Source organism: Ursus americanus, chromosome 14 (assembly GCF_024610735.1).
Source record: "Ursus americanus isolate L20-20 chromosome 14, mUrsAme1.1.p, whole genome shotgun sequence".
NCBI classification, from domain to species: Eukaryota; Metazoa; Chordata; class Mammalia; order Carnivora; family Ursidae; genus Ursus; species Ursus americanus.
Window position 1 is genome coordinate 44,233,162 of NC_142140.1, and position 20,887 is coordinate 44,254,048.

Genomic DNA, 20,887 nt, shown 5'->3' on the forward strand with positions numbered 1-20,887 from the left:
AAGAGAGTGGGAGGCTGGGTGGTGTGCGGAAGGAGTCTTGCCGGAAGCAGGAGGCCAAGGCAGGCCCACTGTCCCTCACGGCCAGGAGCAGTCTCACCCCATGCCTCTCTCTCCTGAGCATGCCGTCAAGCTGGCAGAGCGACCCAGTCTTGTTGGGATATGACCTGAGGGTGATAGGGAACCATGGAGGGTGTGTGAGCAGGGGCAGGACCCGCCTGATAGAAACTAGTGGCCCCCACTTCATCCATGCCATTTGTATTGGTGCATATTTTCTACTGAAAATGAGACTTTTACTGATTGTAGACTGGTCTGAATTAAAACTTGTAAATCCCTCAAAAGAAAAAAAAAAAGAACAGAACCTCAGGTCTTCACAAAACATTTTATTCCCTGAGTACCCACTTCCCAGTGATCATTCTGCTGTCTGAGGTCCCCCCATCCCCATGTCCCAAGCACTAGTCCAATGCCTGTGAAGCCTGGGCCCCAGACACCTGCCCAGAGCCAGCAGGGCTGTGGGGGGAGGGGGGTATCACCATTTTGCTTGGATCTCCCCAGTCTGAAAGACATACTGGGGTGGGGCCGGTTCTGGGTCCCCAGAACTCAGAGACACCTAAGGACCTGAATCTCTCCTTTCTCTGGGCGTTGGGGTGAGTGTGTATGCTGACCTTGGGCCTAGTGAAGACCCTCTGGCCCCAGCATCATTCCCTGAATTCTTGGGGAGCACAAGTGTGGGGGCTGGGCCGTGTCAGGGACTCCAGAAAACTCTGAGCTGGCACTGCCTGAGTCAGACGGCCGCCTCCCTCCTCTGCCCAATGCTTCCGCCATTAGAACACTTGATACCACAAGCAGGGAGGGGGAGGTCCCACTCATGGCTTCTCGGGCCCCTTCCACCGTCTGAGGTGGGTGGAGACCGGGGGAGAGGCTGAGAACGAAACTCCTTTCCCAGGCTGAAAAATACTGCTCACTTCAGCTGCAAATGGACCCAGGAGTTCCCAACTGACCTTGAAGGTCAGAGCTGGGAAATGGGACCTTGACTCAAGTGGGGCTGATGCCAGAGCAGCAGATGGAACCCCTAGCAGAGGGGCTTCTCCAATTAGCTGCCACGGAAAGAGATGGTCCCTTCAGCTGAGAGTCTAGGGAGGATGATGGAACGTGGGTTCAAGTACCGGGTGGGTTTGGAAAGACGTCTAGGAGTTTGCCAGCTCGCCTGGGCACTCATCAAAACCTCCCTGGCACTCCCCTCTGCCTGACCCGCTTCGGGGAACAAGGATTTCCACTTCTGGGGAGGAAGAGGCTGCCCCTTTGCATGGGGGCGGCGATCAGAGCCTGGAGGCTGGCGGCCCTGGTGCCACCTAGTAGATGTGCAGCTGCTTGCCGCAGGTGAGGCTGGGCTGGGTCAGCGCATCCCACATGAGCAGCATCTCGTACGGCAGGAAGCGATGCACGAGTAACAGCTCCCGGTAGAGGCAGGGGTCGAAGGAGGACGTGCGGGCCGAGGGGGCCCTGATGCCGGCTGTGCGGATACCACTGTGGGAGGCGGGCTCCAGGCCTTCCTGCTGCAGGCACATGCCCAGGAAGACATCGTCGATGGGGAAGAGGTCCAGCGCGGGTGGCGGCCCGGCGCAGGGCGGTGGCCGTGAAGCGGGACAGCAGGAATCCACCACCCCCGCAGTAGGGTGGGTAGTGCTCTTCCTGTATCACTACCTTTGGCACATAGTACTTGCTCCAGGGAACCCGGATGGGGCCCACGTTGCGGATCAGCTGCCCCACAAACAGGTGGTGGTCAGGATTGTGGTCCTGCAGGTAGGAGACCATGTTGTCCGTGTGTGCGAAGACGTCATCGTCACCATTGAGCACGAAGCTGGCATTGGCGCACCGAGTCTCCTGCCACTGTAGGAAGAGCACCTGCAGGCCAAGGGGGGACACAGGGCGCACATGCTGGACGGGTGGGGCAATCGGCCTTGGGTCCCTGTGGGCCGCCCCAGCCCGGGGAGCCCAGACGAGGCTATGTCCCCCGGTCAGACCAGCCTGGGCTTAAGGCTCCACCCTGAGCCTCAGTTTCCAACTTTCCAGACAGATCTCATTGTAGGACCTGCCCCCGGGAGTGTTGGGGGTCCTCGGAAATGATGCTCTGTAAGGCACCAAGAAGTGCTTGAAAATTGTCCCATTTACATTTATTGCTATTTCCTTCTGACTCCGTCGGGCCAAGCACTGCAGTTAAATAATTACTTGGGTGATTGTTCTTAAGCCTCTACCTTCCCCCCCCGCCGACCCCCGGACTCTAGGCTTCCCCTGGGTGGGGGCTGTGTCTCTCCTCCCTGTGTCATCCCCCCAGGACCCAGTGGGGGTCATTGCTTCACAGGTACTGGATTTCATGTTTGACAAGTGGACATTTATTATGCACTTCTGTGTTCTGCATGGAGAACATGGCGCGCTGAGAGGTTCTGGCCCTCTACCCGCCTCGGCTTCAGCTTCCTCTGTAACAACTTCTGCAGCATGCCCTGCACTGTGCTCAGTGCCTGCCCTGCCTTCCATCTCTCTTAGGAGGCAGGTGTGGTCTTCAACCTCATTACAGACAAGGAAATAGAGGCTCTCCAGAAAAAGCGCCGGGAACAAGGTCACACAACAGAAAAGTAGCAACTTAAGGTTTCGAGCCCAGACTTTCCTGTGCCTACAAAGAGTGGAACCCTGCAATGGGCCCCCTCCAACGCCTGGGTGGGTCTTTGGAGCCTCCAATTCCTTATCTGTGCATGGGGCAGGATTCCCTCCACTTCTTGTGGGTTCTTGTCCATCAAAAAGGTCTTCAGTGGGCAGCTACCACCCAGATGTGGGCCTCATCAGGAGAGAATAAGAACAAATAAACAATTTGTGTCCTGCCCAGTGCCCCTCCACCCCCGCCCACGGTCTCTGTTACTGGCACTCCAGGTTGCCTCGTAAATATGTAAATATCCTTTCCCCTAATCCTCACAGCAGCCCTCAGAGGTCGGCTGGATCCAACGAAATCCCGAAATCCCATTTCCTTGATGACCACGAAGCAGCGAGTAAGGAGAGGAACATGATTATCTATCAAAGGCAAACGGCAAGTGGGCGGCAGAGCCTGCGTTCACACCCAGGTTCATGGGCTCTGAGAGCCACGCTGGTAACCTCAGGCCACCCTGCCCTTTCTCCCTGCCTCCCCTAGAGCAAGAAGACTTCAGTTCACCACCAGGACAGTCGAGGGAGAGGGGCAGGATGGCTGGGGACTTCTGGCTCCCTGGGCGGCGAGTGGGCAGGAAGGATGGGTGGCCCTGATCAGGGGACGCCCTGCCCCCACCTGTTTGAGCGTGAGGTTGAAGAAGGAGTCGTGGAAATCCCACTGCAGGATGTCACCGTGCACCCGCGCCTCCATCGCCAGCAGCTGGTTGACCTTGCGGGCCTCCAGGGGGTCAGGGGCCGTGCCCACCAGGAAGAGAAGGCGCAGCTGGGCGCCCTTCACCCGGCGCTCGCGGCCCCACGTGCGCCGCACCAGCTCCCGGCGCTCGTAATTTCTGGGCGAGGACTTGATCACGAGCAGCAGGAAGACGGGCTGCGCGCACTTGCTCGGCGGCGCGTCTTGGAGCAGCAGGAAGTCGCGGCAGTGTTTATACAGCAGGAAGTCCCGCACCTGCTGTGGCTGCGCCGCGAAGCTCGGCAGGGCGGCCACCGAGGTGTTGGCCCGGCAGGGGGTGGGCAGTGGGCGGGAGGGCTGAGGCGGCCAGGTCAGAGCCAGGGGGCGGCCCTGGGGCTCCTCCGGGCTCTGGAAGGCGGGTGGTGACACGCGCAGACTGAAGAGGAGGAGGAGGAAGGAGAAGATGCTCAGGGCTACGGCCAGGCCCACCTCTGTCCGCAGGGGCCGGCGACACCGCATCCTGGTCGGCCTGGCGGTTTCTGCCAAGAGTGACGTGGGCTGGAGAGACGGGATGGGCCAAGGACTTTCCCTGAGCTGCCTGTGGACCCCAACACCTGGCTGCGGCCCCGTAGGTGTTCAGGTCGGTACAAGATTGAAATGCCCCCCCACCTATTTCCCCACACCCCCCACCTCCTCCAGCACCTCAGCCCGTTGGCTCTGACAGTTGCCCAGGCACTACAGGGGGTTAAGTACTTACAGAATGGACTCGGGCATGGAGATGCCAAGGTGAGCCTCCCAGACCCGGTGTGCCCAGAATCCCCCCTTTCAACCTGGTCCTCCTCATGTCCCTGCCTCTGAGATGGCCTGGGAGCCTCCCCAAGGGAGACCAAGAACGGCCTCTTTATCACTGAGAGCTACTGAGATCTTTCCTGCTTCCCTTTCCCCCTGCCCCCTCCAGGAAGCTCCGAGCTTCTGGCACTCTGATCCAAACCATCACCCATTCTTCTTGACTATTTTTAATGGTCCTGTCACTGGAGCATGGCCCCTGGCTCCTCACAGATCCCTCAGGCCCAGCAGGTTTCAAACAGAGCTATCATCCTTGCAAAACTCCTATGCTTCCTTTATAACCCATCTTAAATGATCCATCCTCTGGGAAGTTCTCTTTAACCCTCAGGAATGCTCCTGGTTCTGTCTGGCACCTCTAGTTCCATCTACCGCTCTGGCCCAGTCTTGATCCCATGGGGGTGTCTGTGTTTAGCTTTGTCTTTCTAAGACCGGGGGCTTCTTGAGGGTCCCTGCATGGCCCAGGATGAGGCAGACACATGGGAGAAGCAGGGAGTGTTTAAACGAATAAAATTTATGAATAAAAGCAAATTCATTAAGGTTTTCTCTAGCAAACTCTTATTCACCCTTCAAAACCCCAGCTGTAATGTCACCTCCTCCTAGAAGCTTTCCTTTCCCATATCCAGGCAGAGCCCTTGGCCTCCCTTGCAGATCCCTTTCCCCAGCTTCCCTGCATTCCCTTAATGTCCTTTTGTCTGGAGACGTAGGTACTGTTTTTCAGCCCTAAACTTGAAGGTCTATTTTCTAGCAGCATGAAAGTATTGAATTAGACCTAAGGCAGGGCTTAACCATTCTCAAACACTGACTGACTCCCCCAGAGAGGCGCAGACTCCAGAGCCCAATTCCATCATTTTCTGGCTGTGTGCATGCCCCCATACTCTGGGCCTCGGTTTCCTCAGCTATAAAAGGGGGCATCTGAGCAATCCCCAACTCACAGGATTATGCAGGGCGCTGCCAGCACGGGGCACCTCATGGGCATTCAACGAGTATTGTGCAATGAGTGTGTGAAGCTCAGAACTTACCTCGGGCGGCCGGGGGATGTCCGTGCTGTCCTGGGGTCTCTCTGTCTCCCTGCTGGCACCTGGAAAACGCGTGGCAGTCAGTGGGTTCTGGAAGGCCGCTCCCTCCCTAAGCGACCCTACCCAGCTAGCGCCTGGAAGCAAGGAAGAGAATGGCTTCCCATTTCCATCCAGAGGCCAGAGCAGAGCTTTCTTCCTGGACCCACGAGGCCATTTCCCCAACATGCCCCTTGCTGTCTCTGCACACTGCCTGGCCAAGCCTCTCCAGCGAGATGTCTCCCAGAAACAGGGCTCAGATCCTACCCCACAGGTTCTGCTGTGTGACCTTGGAAAAGAAGGTTGACTTCTCTGAGCCTCCACATAAAACGGGGAGAATTAACCCTATGTAAGAGTGTTGTGGTGGGGATTTTAGCCTCAAACACACCGGGCATGATCCCCCCTCAGGCCTTTTGCACAGGTTCTCCCCTCTGCCTGGAATGTTCTTCCCCAGATGTGCATGTGGTTCCCTCCCTCACTTCCTACCTTTCCTCCAATGTCCCTTTCTCAGGAAGGACTCCTCAGGACCCAATATCTCACTGGTCCCCTGATCCCTGATCCCCAACCCTGTTCTACCTTTTTTCTTCCACAGCACTTTTCACCTCCTGAAATACAGAATAAAACTTTCAACATCCGTAGCTTCGCCTTCATCTCCTCCACCAGAACTTGAGCTCCGTGTGACCTGTCTCGTTCACCCTTTTACCCCCAGCCCCAGAACTGAGCTTGGGGCATAGTAGGCATCAAATGTGCGTTGAATGCTGCTGGATGGATGCTGGGTTTCTGCGGACACAGGGATACGTCAATGTCTCCGCTATGGAAGCCGCACCCTTGAGGGGAAACAAACACTAATGAAAACCTCAATGAAATGATATGAGGTGACAGGTGATGAAAGCCACAGGAGGAAACAGGGTCGCGAGGCAGGTTTGGACTTCGAGGACTGGATGACATTTAAGCCGGATGTGAATGGCACAAAAGAGCTAGTAGGGCTGAGGGCTGGGTGAAAGGTCCCAGGGGAGGGAAAGGCAGGTGCAATGAGCCAGAGCCAGTGGAGCCTACGCGGCTTCAGAACCCTGTATGCAGGCGGCAAAGAGCCTGTCTTGTTGCCGTGGTGTCCCAACTTGACTGCCCGCCCTAGGGCTTCGGCTGCTGGAGGACAGGTCTGGGAGACCCAAAAAGGCAAATAATCTTGAGATGAAACTGTGTGCTGGTAAATGCGATACAAGAATGAACCGAATCCTAGTAGGACATTTTCCTGAGCTGAACAGACCCCTGAGTCCAGGATGGACGACGGCAAAGGAGAGCTCCCGGGCAAACCTGGCAGATTCCTGAGCTTCAAGGTTAGGAACACAACACATGAGCTGTAACAGAAAGACCACGTCACCGAAAAGGAAATCAGACTAGAAATGTCACTGTGTTCTCCTGGGCCACACCTGTGGCCAGAGACCCAAAGATCCTGGAAAACAATGGCACACCTCAGAACCCAACTGCTGGGCAAGAGATACTCTCATTAAGGACCCGTAAAGTTTTATTTATTTATTTATTTATTTATTTATTTATTTATTTATTTATTTATTTATTTGAGAGCGAGAGCGCACGCACAGGTGCGCATGAGCAGAGGGAGGGGCACCGGGAAAGGGAAAAGCAGACTCCCCGCTGAGTGCAAAGCCCCGATGCTGAGATCATGACCTGAGCCCAAGTCAAAGGCTTATATTAACCTACTGAGCCACCCAGGTGCCCCAGGACCCATAAAATTTTCGAGTGATTCACCCTCCCACCCATCAGCACTTTGGAGCCTAAATCAGGGATCTTCAAACAGGTGATTCTGTCTCCTAGGAAACACTTGGCAGTGTCCTGAGACATTTTTAGCTGTCAGGATTTGGGCAGGGTGGAGGTATGGTACTGCTAATGGCATCAAGTGGGCAGAGGCCCGCGATGCTGCTTAAATTAACATCCTAGAAGACGCAGGAGAGCCCCACCTCAGGATAATCCATCCCCAAATGTCAACATTGTCATGCTTGAGATATCCTGGTCTAAACCAACACAGAAATCCGGAATAGAGAACTCAAAACAAGGGAAGATGAGAAGAGGAAAATCAAGATCGAACAAAAGCCCTTGATATGGGTTTGTATAAATTCATCATACGAAGTATTTATGAGATTTATTATTTTTATATTATTTACATATTTATTAAACATCTATTAAATAGAAAATTAAACCTAAGTGGCCAAGGACCAGTTCCCTGGAAACGTGTCTTGTAAGTTCCAAACAAGGGTTTCAGAATAAAGGAAAATACTTCGGCAAATATGAATATTTACAACTCAGCCGAACTTGGGCTTTGGGGAAGGGGGAGGCACGAGAAGGACTGAAATGACTAACTGGCTCTTACCAGGGTGTCAAGGCAAAAAAGAACCTCTTGGGGTGGCCATTTGGTTTTAATTAGTTCCATTAATGGCTATTCTTTTTCTTGCATTTTTCTTTCTTGTTTATTTATAAGAACTCTTTGCATATGGAACACTTGCCCTTTGTTGGCTACCAGCATTCCCAACTTCTTCTCCCCACGTCTCAGATTTTTTTTTTTTAAAGATTTTATTTATTTATTTGACAGAGAGAGAGACAGCCAGCAAGAGAGGGAACACAAGCCGGGGGAGTGGGAGAGGAAGAAGCAGGCTCCCAGCAGAGGAGCCAGATGCGGGGCTTGATCCCAGGACTTCGGGATCCCGCCCTGAGCCGAAGACAGACGCTTAACAACTGAGCCACCCAGGCGCCCCCATGTCTCAGATTTTTATAAATGGAGGGATACTGGGGTACCTGGGTGGCTCAGTCAGTTAAGCATCTGCCTTCAGGTCAGGTCATGATCCCAGGGTCCTGGGATCGAGCCCCACATGAGGCTCCCTGCTCAGCAGGGAGTCTGCTTCTCCCCCTCCTTCTGCGTTCTCTCTCTCAAATAAATAAATCTAAAAAAAAAAAAAAAATTAAATGGAGGGATTCTGCTACTCTACCCTCCCAGCCCCCTGAGGGTCCTGATTAGGGTTTGAGAGCTCAAGGGTTTGACAGCTCAAGTCGGAGGGAGGGGAGGAAGGTTCACTTCTCCTCCTCCCTATACTAGACCTCTATTAATGCAGTCAAGAGCCCCTTCCCTTTACCATCCACCAAGGCCCTTCATAACTCATAGCCCCTTAAACCCTCAAGCAGGTAATGTTGCTATCCTCATAACATCTCACACTGGATGGGCATAAGAAAGAACTTCTGGGAGGACAATGGGTGGCTCAGTTGGTCGGGTGTCTGATTTTGGCTCAGCTCATGATCTCAGGGTCCTTGGATCGAGTCCCGCGTCGGGCTACCTGCTGAGCAGGGAGCCTACTTCTCCCTCTACCTGCTGCTACCCCTGCTTGTGTACTTGCATTTGCTCTCTCTCTCTGGCAAATAAATAACTAAAATCTTTTAAAAAATTAAATTCAATTAAAAAAAAAAAAAAGAACAAACGAACTTCTGGGCCTCCCTGTGAGCAAGGGTGAGAGTGTTGAGGATTTATTGGTCTAGTAAACCTTGCTGGGTGCCTCTGTGGGCTGCACCCCAGGCCCTAGGGAGTCACTGACCTGTCCTTAAGGGTTTTACTATCTGAAGGGGTGGGGTCTTAGAGGCCCAGCTCCACCAAGGAAGGGGAGCTTCTTGGTATTACTTCCTCCAAGCGCCCGAGCAGCCGCCAGCGACTCTGGAGCCTTTGCTGGCTGGGCAAGGTGGTTGATGAGAAGCTCCTCGAAGGCTTGGATCCGATTTCCTGACCCCTCCCAAGATTCTGCCATCCACCCTCTCCAGTTCTCACTGGGCACAACGATTGGCTTTGCGGAAGCCCAAACAGCTGCTCACTCAGCAAAGTCTGTGGGTTTTGAGTAACTGGGGGAATCACCACCCCTGTTTCACAGATGGGGAAGTGGAGCTCAGAGCTATTCTAAGGTGGCCCAGTGGGTGCCTCACATCACCACAGAAACGACCTGCTTTATTTCCAGATCCTTCAGTCCTGAGAAGAGTCTCAGCAGCTCCTCTCCCAAGAAACACATATGAAAACTACTCATTCATTCATTCATTCATTCATTCAACAAATAGGTTTGGGGAACCTGAGAAGCCTCAACCCTGGGCCTGGCCCCACAGTAGCTCCCAATCTGGGGGAGACCAATCCAGGCACCCGTGGGATCAGGGCTGGGCCAGAAGAGGGGACTAGGATACTGAAGCTGAGGCTTTGAAGGATGCAGAGGGGTTCACCAAGCGGGGAGGTCAGGTAGAGGAAAGAGCGAAAGCAAAGACATGGAGGGAAAGCAGACAAGGTCTATTCAAGAAATCATCTGCAGTTTATTTTGATGAAAAGCAGAATTTGGAGAGGGAGTGATTTCTGAGGCTAGGGAGTGACTGGTAAAGACCTTGAACTCCAGATAGAAAGTGGGGCTGTCTCCTGGAGGTCAGGAGAAGCCATGGAGGGTACGTGAGCAGGGAGCGGAAAGAAGCTCTTGGGCAGCCACTTCCGCTTTGGAGTCTAGTTCCTCATCGGGACATGGGAGTGTTGAAACCCACCACCCCCAACCAACACACACACCATGAGGTCACTCGGGATTGTGTGTCAAAGGACTTAGCATACACTGACTGTGTGGCAGCCACTCGGTGACCTTGGCTCATTATACTGGCTCTTTTGCTGCCCCCAGAGTCCCTGCTTACAGATGGGGATCCTGAGACTCAGCAAAAAAGCAGAATGGAACCCAGGACCCCGAAGGGTGGGGTCCGTCAGTCTGTCTATCCGATCCTTCTCATGATGTGGAGTTTCCGGGGGATTCCCCACCCAGAACGCAGAGCCTTCCAGAATCCGTCACGAGGAACCAGGCACTTAAACATCTGACCAAGGACAGAGAACTGGGACCCACATCAGCCAACGTTCCGCTGCTGGGCCAGACTGGCGAGTGAACCTGTAAATAGGTATGACCCCATCAGCCCCTCCCTGACGACGTTAATACAGGAAGAGGCGGTTAATTGAGTAGCAATATGATAAACACTGTTGAGAAGGAACGGTCCGTGGGGGGGACCTGCCCAGCCTGGCGACATCCTGAAGGACGATAAGGAACCACCTGGTCAGAGTGCTGGGAGAAGGGCATTCTAGGCAGAGGGCACAGCAAGTTCAAAGGTCCAGAAGGGCATGGTTGCAAAGGGCCAGACCACAAATGTAAGGCGCTGAAGGGAGAGAGGGGGCCAGTGTGGCTGGAGCAGGGGCACAGGAGGGAGATGATGGCAGGCTGCCAGACCATGCCGGGGGGACGGTGGGGAAGAAATGGGGCAGGCCATGAAGCACCTCTTCCGTTGCATGTGAGGAGCAATGGGAGCCATGGAAGGTGTGTGAGCAGGGGAGGGAGAAGATTGATTTATGCTTCTTAAAAGAAGCCCCCTGCGGCCACTGAGGGGATAAGGACAATCAGGGCAGGAGTCAGAGGCTGGGGAAGCAACCAGGCAGAAGAATTTGCAGGCCTGGACAGGAGCTGATCAGTGAAGTGCAGGAAAGTGGGTGGGGGGGTCAGGAATATAATGGAGTCGTAGATGTTTAAAGCCTGTGGGGGAGAGAAGAGGACGGACCAGGAGAAACAGACCGAGAAGCCTGTGGCCTTTCACATGGGATGTTATGGGACAGTGGTTGACCTAGGTGTGAAGTCCAGGCAAGAGCTGTGGGGACACAATGGCAGGGGAACCGGGAAGGCCCAAGAAGTGTTTGACGGATGAGCACATCCTTATACTGCTTATACTGCATCCTTACACTGGAGACGTGGCAGTGTCTCCTCCCTGTTTCTCCCTCCAGATCAGACATAGTGGCTGTGGACAGAGTCACAGCAGTGACATCCGGGATGACTATCAGGGACCCTCACTGGCAGACCAGCTGTTCCTGTTCCCGGCTGTTTGCTCTCCATACACTGGTGCGATTTCGCCATCACCCAGAGCCTGCTTCCTCTAACATACGCATAAAAGCCACTTGTTTCATTATATTCAAGATCCAAGACCTCCCCCTGGGCTGTGGCTGCCAGGTGTGGGACCTCTCAGCCCCCGCGTCCCCACCCCCAATGACATCTGCCCAAGCTGGTCTGCTCCAGCCACATCAGCCTTTTCAGCCCTGCCACAGGGCCTTTGCACCTACTGGGCTCCTGCTCTCCCCCCCGCCCCCGGTTCTCTCCACTTGGGACTCCTGCTCTTCCCCCTGATTCTCTTTGATCTTCAGGCTCAGCCCACTGTTGCCTTTTTATTTTTTTTTCAAGATTTGTTTATTTGAGAGAGCGCGCACACGTGCACACACACGGGGGAGAGGGAGGGAGAGAGAGAATCTCAAGCAGACTCTCCCCTTCAGCGCGGAGCCCACACGGGGCTCAGTCACAAGCGGGGCCGAAACCAAGAGTCAGCCCCTCGACGGACTGCGCCCCCCAGGCGCCTCCCAATGTTGCCTTTTCAGAAGGGCCTCAACCTCCCAGCTAAAACAGCCTGACCTGGCTCTGATTTTCTCTGCAGCTCTCACCACCCACCCCTGCACACAGGAAATCCACTCACTTCTCTTTATCTCCTCCACCAGCCTGGAGCCCCAGAGGTGGGGCCAGGGACCTTGTCCCCAACAGCTGTGGCCCTACGTGACACTTGCTGGTGCTTGTTGAACAAGGGAAAAATACTAAGGACCACCCCACACATTTGCGATTTCCTCGTGCTTCATTTCAGCCCCAACCCACTGTCGATGACAGCTGCCGCCGACCCGTCTGCGGCCCCGCAGGCCTTGGAGGATGCCAGCCATTCAGTCACGGTAAGTTCGCAAGTGCCTGTGTGCCCCAGAGACACGACCAAGGGGTCCGAATGCCCTAAAGAGCTAAGTACCCACAGCACTGAAATACTCACGATGCATTTACTGAGCAACAAACCGAACGTCATTAAATACTGTTCATGGCCTGCTGAATATGCGGAGGCACCCAGGAGTTAGAGCGACAATGAGGAGCCAGGCACGTTCGTGAAGCACGAATGAATATTATCACAAGGAATGTGACCAAGCCACTACACCACCGGGACACCAACATACTGTCACTGAATAGCCACCATCTGTTGCAAACACACAGCACTAAATATTAAGGATTCGCTGAATATTTTTTTTAAGATTTTATTTATGTATTTGAGAGAGAGCAGAGTGAGAGTGAGAGTGAGCAAGAGGGAGAGAGAGAGAGAGAGAACGTGCAAGGGGAGGGGCAGAGGGAGAGGGAGAAGCAGGCTCCCCGTGGAGCAGGGAGCCCGATGCCGAGATTCCTAACCTCCTAACCGACTGAACCCCAGATTCACTGAATATTAATGAGGCACTAGAGGTATCGAAGGGGCCCAGCCCTCAACAGAATTAATTCAGGACCCCTATTAGCGACAGAATGCTGGCCCTATATCCCATGCCTACCCACCCCCCGCAGGTTGACAACCAAGGCCTGGCAAGTCGCCAGGCAAATGTGGCTCCAGGCACCTCTGTCCTCCTCACCCTGGTCTTGTCACGATTCGTCAGCAGTCCGGGGAGGCAGAGAAGCTGAGACACACGGTGGGGGGAGGTGGCAGAGAATGCGGTGCAGTCCAGGAGGCAAGGCCCCACCTGCTCACACCCTCGGGGCCCGGATGTGCCCCCACCTGCTCTGCACTACCCTGAGACCAAGAGAGGCCTGCCTGACCAGAACTTTGAGGCTCCCAGCAAATCAAGGTGATTCCCTGCTGGACGCTCCCACTTTCCAGATCTGAGGAAGCAAGGCCCGGAGAGGGTGAGTCCTCAGTCACTCTCCTGGCCCGTTAGCCACAGACCCACCCGTGTCCCTCCTTACCCCACTTCCAGCTCCAGTGACCCACAGGCCTGGTGACCCCAACGGGCCCAGCCGCTGGGTCTTGGTTTCGGAATCCCCTTGCCCGGCAGCCGGGAAGACTGAGAGCTGATGCCCTTGAAGCCGCTGCGGTGGCTCCCGGGAGATTTCCTGACCTGCCTACTGACCGTCGGCGGACTTGGCGCAGGCGGCTGGCCCACTCTGGGCCACAGCATCCTCATCTGCAAAGCCGGATGGGGTCAGGGGCCAGCTCCCGACTCACTTCCAACATCGGCATCACTGTGGTTCATGGTTCTGTAATTCCTGACAGCCCTCAGCTGGGATTTCCAAAGGGGCATGCATGGAACATTCTGGGACCTCCAAAAGGCGAGGTGAGGCGTGGGAGGGTGACAGGAGAAGCCCATTTGTGTGCAGAAGGACCTGAGTCCTGAGAAAGGCCGTAGGACCAAACACCGGCCTTTTCTCTAAAGTTCAAAGAGCCAACGGTGATGATATTAACATCAGTGTCAACGACCATTGTCACGTGCATGCTCGTGACCGCTCGGAGCCGGCACTGAGCACCTAGACCCTAATGTGTGCCATCCCCTGGTCTAGGTTCTGGGCACGCAGCCTAGAACGTCTGCGAGAAAGGCCTGTGCTCCCGGAGCTGATGTACTAACAGGGGGGACAGAGAGGCAGTGAACAAGACAGTTTTGGGGAGAAGAGCAAATTCCAGGGTGGAAGAGACTCCAGGATGGGAGTCGGGGGTACGTGCAGGAGACGGTGTGAGCCCCTGGCCTGCAGATGAGCCCTGTGATTCACTGAGCCTTCTTGGGGGGAGGGCTGGTTTCCAGTTACTAGGTGAGAGAGCTGGGCGCAGAAAGGGGGAGCCTCCCTACCACGGGTCACACGGCCAACTGAGGCCAAGAGAGCTTGCTAGGATTAGAACCCAACCTTCTGGACCCTAGGGTGATCCCTCACCAGTTCGTACCAGCTAGGCCTGCCAGTAACAATGGGCTGGTCTCTTTAGGCAAGAATCAAAAGCTCCTTTTGTAAACGGAAGGGGAAAAAAAAAAAAAAAGAGAGAGGAAAAAACCCAATAAAGATAATTCCTTCTGCTCCCTCTGGCCAGACCCTGCTTTAGTAAAACTGTGTAAGCAAGCTGATTTTATGCAAACATAGGCCCTGGGGCGCCCGGGGGTGTGGAAGAGGGTGCCGGTAGTGGGGGGGGGGGGGTGACACATGCCCTTTAGACCTTGACTTCTCGGTTTCTGGTTGCCAGGGCTCATGGAGTTTGACTCATTTGGAGGAGCTGACCTTGGGGAGCCCACCTCCTTGGAAACTGCTCAGGGTACCTGGGACGCGTCTGGGTGGGGATCGGTGGCTGGACGGAGACCCCTAACTAAATGGCCTGGCCCTAGCTGAGCCTCAAAAGGGCATCTCTGGACTCCTTTCCTAGCTGGAGGAACTGAGGTTTCCTGCGCCCTGCCTCTGGGGACTGCCTGAAGGACCCCCACACGCTCACACTGCTCAGAGACCTCCTCCAGGCCTTCCGCTGGAGCCCTGCGGCCTTCACAACATTATTTCTCTCATGCAAAGATAAATACCACGAATGAGAACGCAATGAGCCACATAATCAGGATTAAAGTTAACACAGCAGTCCTGTGTGTGGGCTTTCGGCCATGGCCATCTGCTCCTCTACCCACCACACCTGTGCCAGAAGATAGGGCTTTGTTAGCCTCGTTTTTATGGATAGGGAAACTGAGGCACAGAGCGCTCATCCAAGGAACTTATTCAAGGAAGGTCAAGTGAAGCCCAATCCCTGTCTTTAACCACTACCACCGGGGGGGGGGGGGGAGGGCTTCTTTAGTTTGCTATGTTGGTAGTGAGCTCCCCATCATAGGGAGGAAGCAATGAAGCAGAGTCAGACTCTCAGCAGGAGAAGGGACCACAATGGCTCTGCTCCCTGACTCATGGGGGTGGGGACAAGTTGCTGCCCTACTCTGGGCCTCAGAGACAGTGGCAGGAAGAGAAGCCGCCCAGTGACACCTTACCTCCTTCCCTAGGGCTGATCCACCCAGCCCAGCCCCAGGTTTCCTGGGTCAAAGAAGCCTGTCTAAATACCTCAAGGCCCCTTCGTGGTTCCCCCACACCCAAAGTACCTGGCAGGAAATGCCACACCCTAGGTGTCAGGGGTGGACATCACGGCTGGACAGGGATCAACAAACATAATCTGGTCACCTAGGTCAAGTGGGGGCCCAGCTGCCTGCCGCAGGGTCCATTCCTCTTACTCTAGACTCCTCAGCCCTGCCTGGCAGCGTGACTGCCTTAGGAACCAACAGGGCAGTGGAAGGTAGCTGTAGCCCCGGGGCTGGCCCCAAATCTGGGCAGCTCCCCCAGGCAGCTCCCCCTGGACTACGGGAGGCTCCGGTGGGGTGGGGGAGTGGGTGAGCTCAGTTTCCCCAACTGAAAAATGACAATAAAACAAACTCTGACCCAGAGGGAAAGTTGGTCAGGAACCTGGAATGGTGGCTAATGATATAATAATAATTATTAAGGGTTTTTTTTTTTTTTTTAATTTGACAGAGAGACAGCGAGAGAACACAAGCAGGGGGAGAGGGAGAAGCAGGCTTCCCGCTGAGCAGGGAGCCTGATGCGGGGCTCCATCCCAGGACCCCGGGATCATTACCTGAGCTGAAGGCAGAAGCTTAACGACTGAACCACCCGGGTGCCCCAATAATAATTATTAAAATAGTTATAGTGACAGCTCTCCTTCCCTCGGTACCCACTAAGTGGCCACAGTCCTCTACAAGCCCCCCACCTTGACCCAGAGGTAAACAGAAGCTCCGAGACCCAAAGTCACTCACTTGAAGCCCCCCCCCCAAAAAAAAGCTTCCACTGGCTGAACATCTCAGGCATCCTCATGGAAGCTGGGTCACTGTCCTAGTCAGGAAGGGGAAACTGAGGCGTGTTCAAAAACCAGGACAACCCTGCCGGAGCCACACAGCCCGGCATCAGCTGAACAGGGAGAAAACTGAACCCCAGGGGAAGCCACGAGCTGAGGTCTCCAGGCAGGAATGTTGGCCCAGCGCCCGGCAAGGCTGGGGGTCAGCGGTGGTCCCCTGGAGAAAATACAAAACCCAACCTGGGGAGACCCGGGGCCTGTTCCTGCCAGATCCTTCCAATCAGTGCGCTAACAATCTCCACACAAACAGCAATAACAGTAACGGCCAGAGCGCAGAGAGCGTCCTCCACTTCTCCATCCTGAGTCCGCCCTATCCTGGGAGGTGGGCGTAGTGGGGTGGGGACAGGGGTCCAGGGACGCCTCGCTGTGTCCATCGCTGCGACGGGGCAGTGCCGGGAGCGACTTCCTTCCCGGCCGGGCTGGAGCCGGCCTTGGAAATGCAGACCACTACTATTACCGACGGGGGAGGGCAACGGGGTTATTGAGACCCGGCGCTCCAGGATCTCCCGGCACCTTGAGGGTAAACGCGGTGGACACCTGACCCCAGGGACCTGCCGGGGCTTCCCTAGAACCCCGATCCTCCCGTCCCCACCAAAGGCGTCCGCCAGATCCTCAGGGGCCCCCAACACTCACCCCAGACGACCGCCCAGCCTCCGACCTCTTAGCTCCTCTGGGCGGCGAGCAGGGGCAAAGAGTTTCACCTGAGCGTGAGCCCCCGCCCCCGGTCTGGCTCCTTCCTGCCTCCTCCCCGCCTCACCTCCCGCCAGGGCCCCCTCTCCCTGCCCCGCCGAGCTTCTCAGTGGCCCAGTCGAAGTTCACCACGCCCACCCCTCCCTTCTTCCCTTCTCGACCCCGCCCCCTAACCTCCGCGGGCCAGCTCCCACCGCACCCTTCCTCTTCTCCTTCGCTGGCGCCTCCTGGGGCTCTCCACCCCACCTCTTCCCAGCCCCTGGCGCGGAGCCCTTTGCAGGGTTGATCTGAAGCGTGTTTGATGAAGAAACGATTGAAAGGGGGACAGGGAGGCAGGTTGAATCCAGGGGCTCTTCAGATCTCTGCAAGGGGTTCGAAGATTCCAGAACCCGAAAACCTGTCCTGAGCCCACAGCCCTCAGGATAGGAAAGGTTCTGGAAGTTGGAAGTCAGATTTGAAGGTTTTGGGGGTTGAAGTTGTTGAAGATTCGGACCCTGCCCCGTGTTGCGTCTGAGTCTCTAGAAATTTCTAGTCTAGATGTGTTGGAGTCCGGCGGTCTAGGGGTGGGGGTGGGGGGAGATCCAGGTCCATAGGTGTGAGCCAGGTGATGGTTCTAGTTACCCCCTGCCTCCTCCCCCAACCCTACTTCTTCCAGAGGAAAAGGGGCGGGTCCTGGGTGTGCCTCAGTTTCTTCCTGTGTAAAATGGAGGACCTAAGCCCTGGCTCCTCCAGTTGGGAGAGGTCAGGGGAGCAGGGTCCACACAGAGCAAGGGCACTGCCTACACTCTGCCGGTATGAAGGGCGGTTACATCAAATGTCATTGGACCAGACGCGGGCATTTCAGGCCGAAGGGGCGTAAGTGCAACACTTTCTTACCAGGAAAAACGCTGAACTTTGCAGCCTGTTGAAGCCAATTCTCCCCCTGGAGGGGGCCACCGCTCAGGCTTCAGCTTAAGTTCCTCCCTGCCTCCTGGGGCCCTGCCGCTCCCCTGAATTCATGGGCCCCCCAAGGAGCTGGAACCAACTGTCTGATCTGGGGGGGCGGGCCCCTCTCATCCCTTCCACAATAGACACTTCTTGCCACCCTTTGCCCTGGAAGCTTAACACTGCTCTAATGTATTCAGAGTGGTGGTGGAGGAAGTGAGCTGGGGCACACCCAGCCCTGCTCACTGGGGGAAACTGAGGCCTGCCAGGGCAGAAGGTGGAAGGCCAGAGACAGCAGAAGTGGCCCCAAAAGCTTCCAGGGCACGTTACGGCACTAGAGGGCCTGGGTTCAATTCAGCCTAGAAGTATCTTATGACCTAGGTTTCTACCCAAGAGAATTGAAAACAGGTGTTCAGACAGATCCTTGTACAAGCGCGTTCGTAGCGGGACTATTTATCATAGTCGAAAGGCAGAAAAACCACAAGTGTCCATCAGTAGATGAATGGATGGACACATGTGTGTACTCTGTGAAAATTAATAGAGGAAAACCTCGGGGTACCTGGGTGACTCAGTTGGTTAAGCGTCTGCCTTCGGCTCAGGTCAGGATCCCAGGGTCCTGGGATCGAGCCCCGCATTGGGCTCCCTGCTCAGTGGGGAACCTGCTTCTGCCTCTCCGTCTGCCCTTCCCCTGCTCATGCTTTTTCTGGCTCTGTCTCTCTCTCTCTCTCCGAAATAAATAAATAAAAACTTAACACACACACGCACACACACAAAAGGAAAACCTCACTAAAGTGGAGTCAGGAAGGGAGAGGCATACCACTCTATATCAATTACAGGAAGAAATGTGAATTATAGACTCCCTTTGGAGGAACCATCAACAGGCAACAATTATCAATGACATTTCCCCAAAGGGGGAAAAGGTGGACATGGCATCTCCCATAAGAAGTCAACTACCCCTGGAACTCAGCCAATAAACTGTCATCACCCTGAACTCTTCCTTCTCTCCAGTGGACTTCAGTTCAGACCAACCCCTCCCAACTTCCTTCTCATAAAATAACGTGCCTCTCCTTTGTTTATGGGACATGCCTGTGGTTTTGCTACAGCCTGCATGTCCCAAACTGTAATTCCTCTGCTATTCACAAATAAATCCATTTTGCGGGTAAAACAACTAGCTGTTGTATTTTTAAGATTACTTGGTGATCAGAAGTGGGATTCAGAGAAGACGCCCAACAACTTTGAGGCTAGTGAGCAAAGCAGTTCCCAGAACCCACAGAGCCCAATGAGCGCAGCGCTTTATTCCTGACCATGGAGGGTAAGTCTCTCCTTGATTTCAAGCTCTACTCCCTGTTGTGTTCTGAGCTCTCCAGGGTTTTTTTGTTGCTGGTGTGGTTTTTTAAGATTTTATTTATTTTTTTATTTGACAGAGAGAGAGAGCATGCGCCAGGGAGAGAGGGAACACAAGCAGGGGGAGTGGGAGAGGAAGAAGCAGGCTCATAGCAGAGGAACCTGATGTGGGGCTCGATCCCATAACACCGGGATCACGCCCTGAGCCGAAGGCAGACGCTTAACCGCTGTGCCACCCAGGCACCCTTGAGCTCTCCAGGTTTTTATTTAGGATCTGTTTTAAGGCTTTGTCCTTTCTGAGATTACTCATTGGGCCTTTGGACTGTATCCTTTATGGGACCAGACTGTTCCTACTGGAACTGACCCCTTTGAGCTGGCTTCTTTTTGGAACTGGGCCGCTTCCAGTGGAACTGTGCTGGCCTTTGCTGGGACCCGGCTATTCCTGTGGCAACTGTGCCGTTTAGCGTGTTTTTCTTCTCACTCTAGAGGAATACCTCTAAGAAATGGGATCTTAGTCATCAAAATGCCTTGAGCTCCCCCTCCATGCCCCCCTTTCTGGGACCCCAGCTGGTTTTATGTTTAAAAACTGTGGTCTCTCCTCTTGCACGTTTCGAAACTAAATGGGCTCTAAAGCGAACTAATTTAGAACTGGCGATTATGGGGAAGCTTTGATCTCCCCAAACTTAACTTTTCTCAAAACTGAATTGGACAGCCGTGGCTCTAAAATTGGCAAAACTGGGGCACCTGGGTGGCTCAGTCGGTTAAGCGTCTGCCTTCAGCTCAGGTCATGACCCCAGGGTCCTGGGATCCAGCCCCTTGTCGGTCTCCCTGCTTAGCGGGGAGTCTTGCTTCTTTCTCTCCCTCTGCCTGCTATTCCCGCTGCTTGTGCTCAATCTCTCTGTCCAATAAATAAATAAAATCTTTGAAAAATAAAATAACATTGGCAAAACCGCATGGGATGCCTAATTTAATTGGTATTTTGAAGCTTTCAAATGTTATCATGAATCTAAAAATTACCTTTTTGCAAACTACCATTTTTTTAAAGATTGTATTTATTTATTTGAGGTGGGGAGCACCTGGGGGGAAGGGGCAGAGGCAGAGGGAGAAGCAGACTCCCTGCTGAGCAGGACCCCCCCCCATCCCAGGACCCTCAGATGACCACCTGAGCCCAAGGCAGATGCTCACCAACGGAGCCACCCAGGAGCTCCCCAAATACGGTTTCTCGACTAACTGAGGCAAACAAGCAATTGAAAGAAGTCAGAATGGCTTCTGAGGCCTCTCTTTCCCCTTTCCTCAGTTCCTTTGTCTCCAAACACACAGAAGCCACTTAATGCTCAAACTCCACTTCCCAGGCCAGCATCCTCCTTCCTTGGGCACCGCCTCCTGCCCCCCAGGCCCATCCTGATTATCTCCTCATCTTCCTCCAAGGCTCTCCCTGCTCCCTTCTCTCCTGAACCCCTTAAAACCTGTCCTTTTAAAGTGAGTATTCCGAGGAACCAAAGAAACCCCACATTTCTTACAGTTCCCTGGACTGAAGCTGAATTGTGAGCCAGTCAGAGTTTCCTAGGGCGACTGAGGACCCCCATAGGTCTGCTGAAGAATTTAGCCTGGTTAGTCAAAACTTACCAAGCGGGCTTCTGAGATTTAAACCAATTAGTCCACCTGCTTGTTGGTGAGGGCCAGGCCAAACACTGGGTAAACTAGCCGGATGGGAACAACCTGAAAGGGATTTAGAGAAACATACTCCCTCACTTTTTTAAAAAACTATTTATTTATTTATTTATTTTTAAAGATTTTATTTATTTATTTGACAGAGAGACAGCCAGCGAGAGAGGGAACACAAGCAGGGGGAGTGGGAGAGGAAGAAGCAGGCTCA

The 20,887-nt window shown here is 54.3% G+C and overlaps 1 protein-coding gene across 1 annotated transcript; it reads right to left on the reverse strand.

Annotated features, from left to right (window-relative positions):
• Positions 1–1,207: 1,207 nt before the first annotated feature.
• B3GNT3 (UDP-GlcNAc:betaGal beta-1,3-N-acetylglucosaminyltransferase 3) lies at positions 1,208–16,829 on the reverse strand. Its single transcript, XM_045778748.2, is given in 5 exon segments — positions 1,208–1,604; positions 1,606–1,902; positions 3,311–3,903; positions 5,230–5,288; positions 16,687–16,829. Coding segments are annotated over 3 exon segments (1,125 nt in total). The 5' UTR covers positions 3,884–3,903; positions 5,230–5,288; positions 16,687–16,829; the 3' UTR covers positions 1,208–1,349.
• Between the last annotated feature and the right edge of the window lie 4,058 nt (positions 16,830–20,887).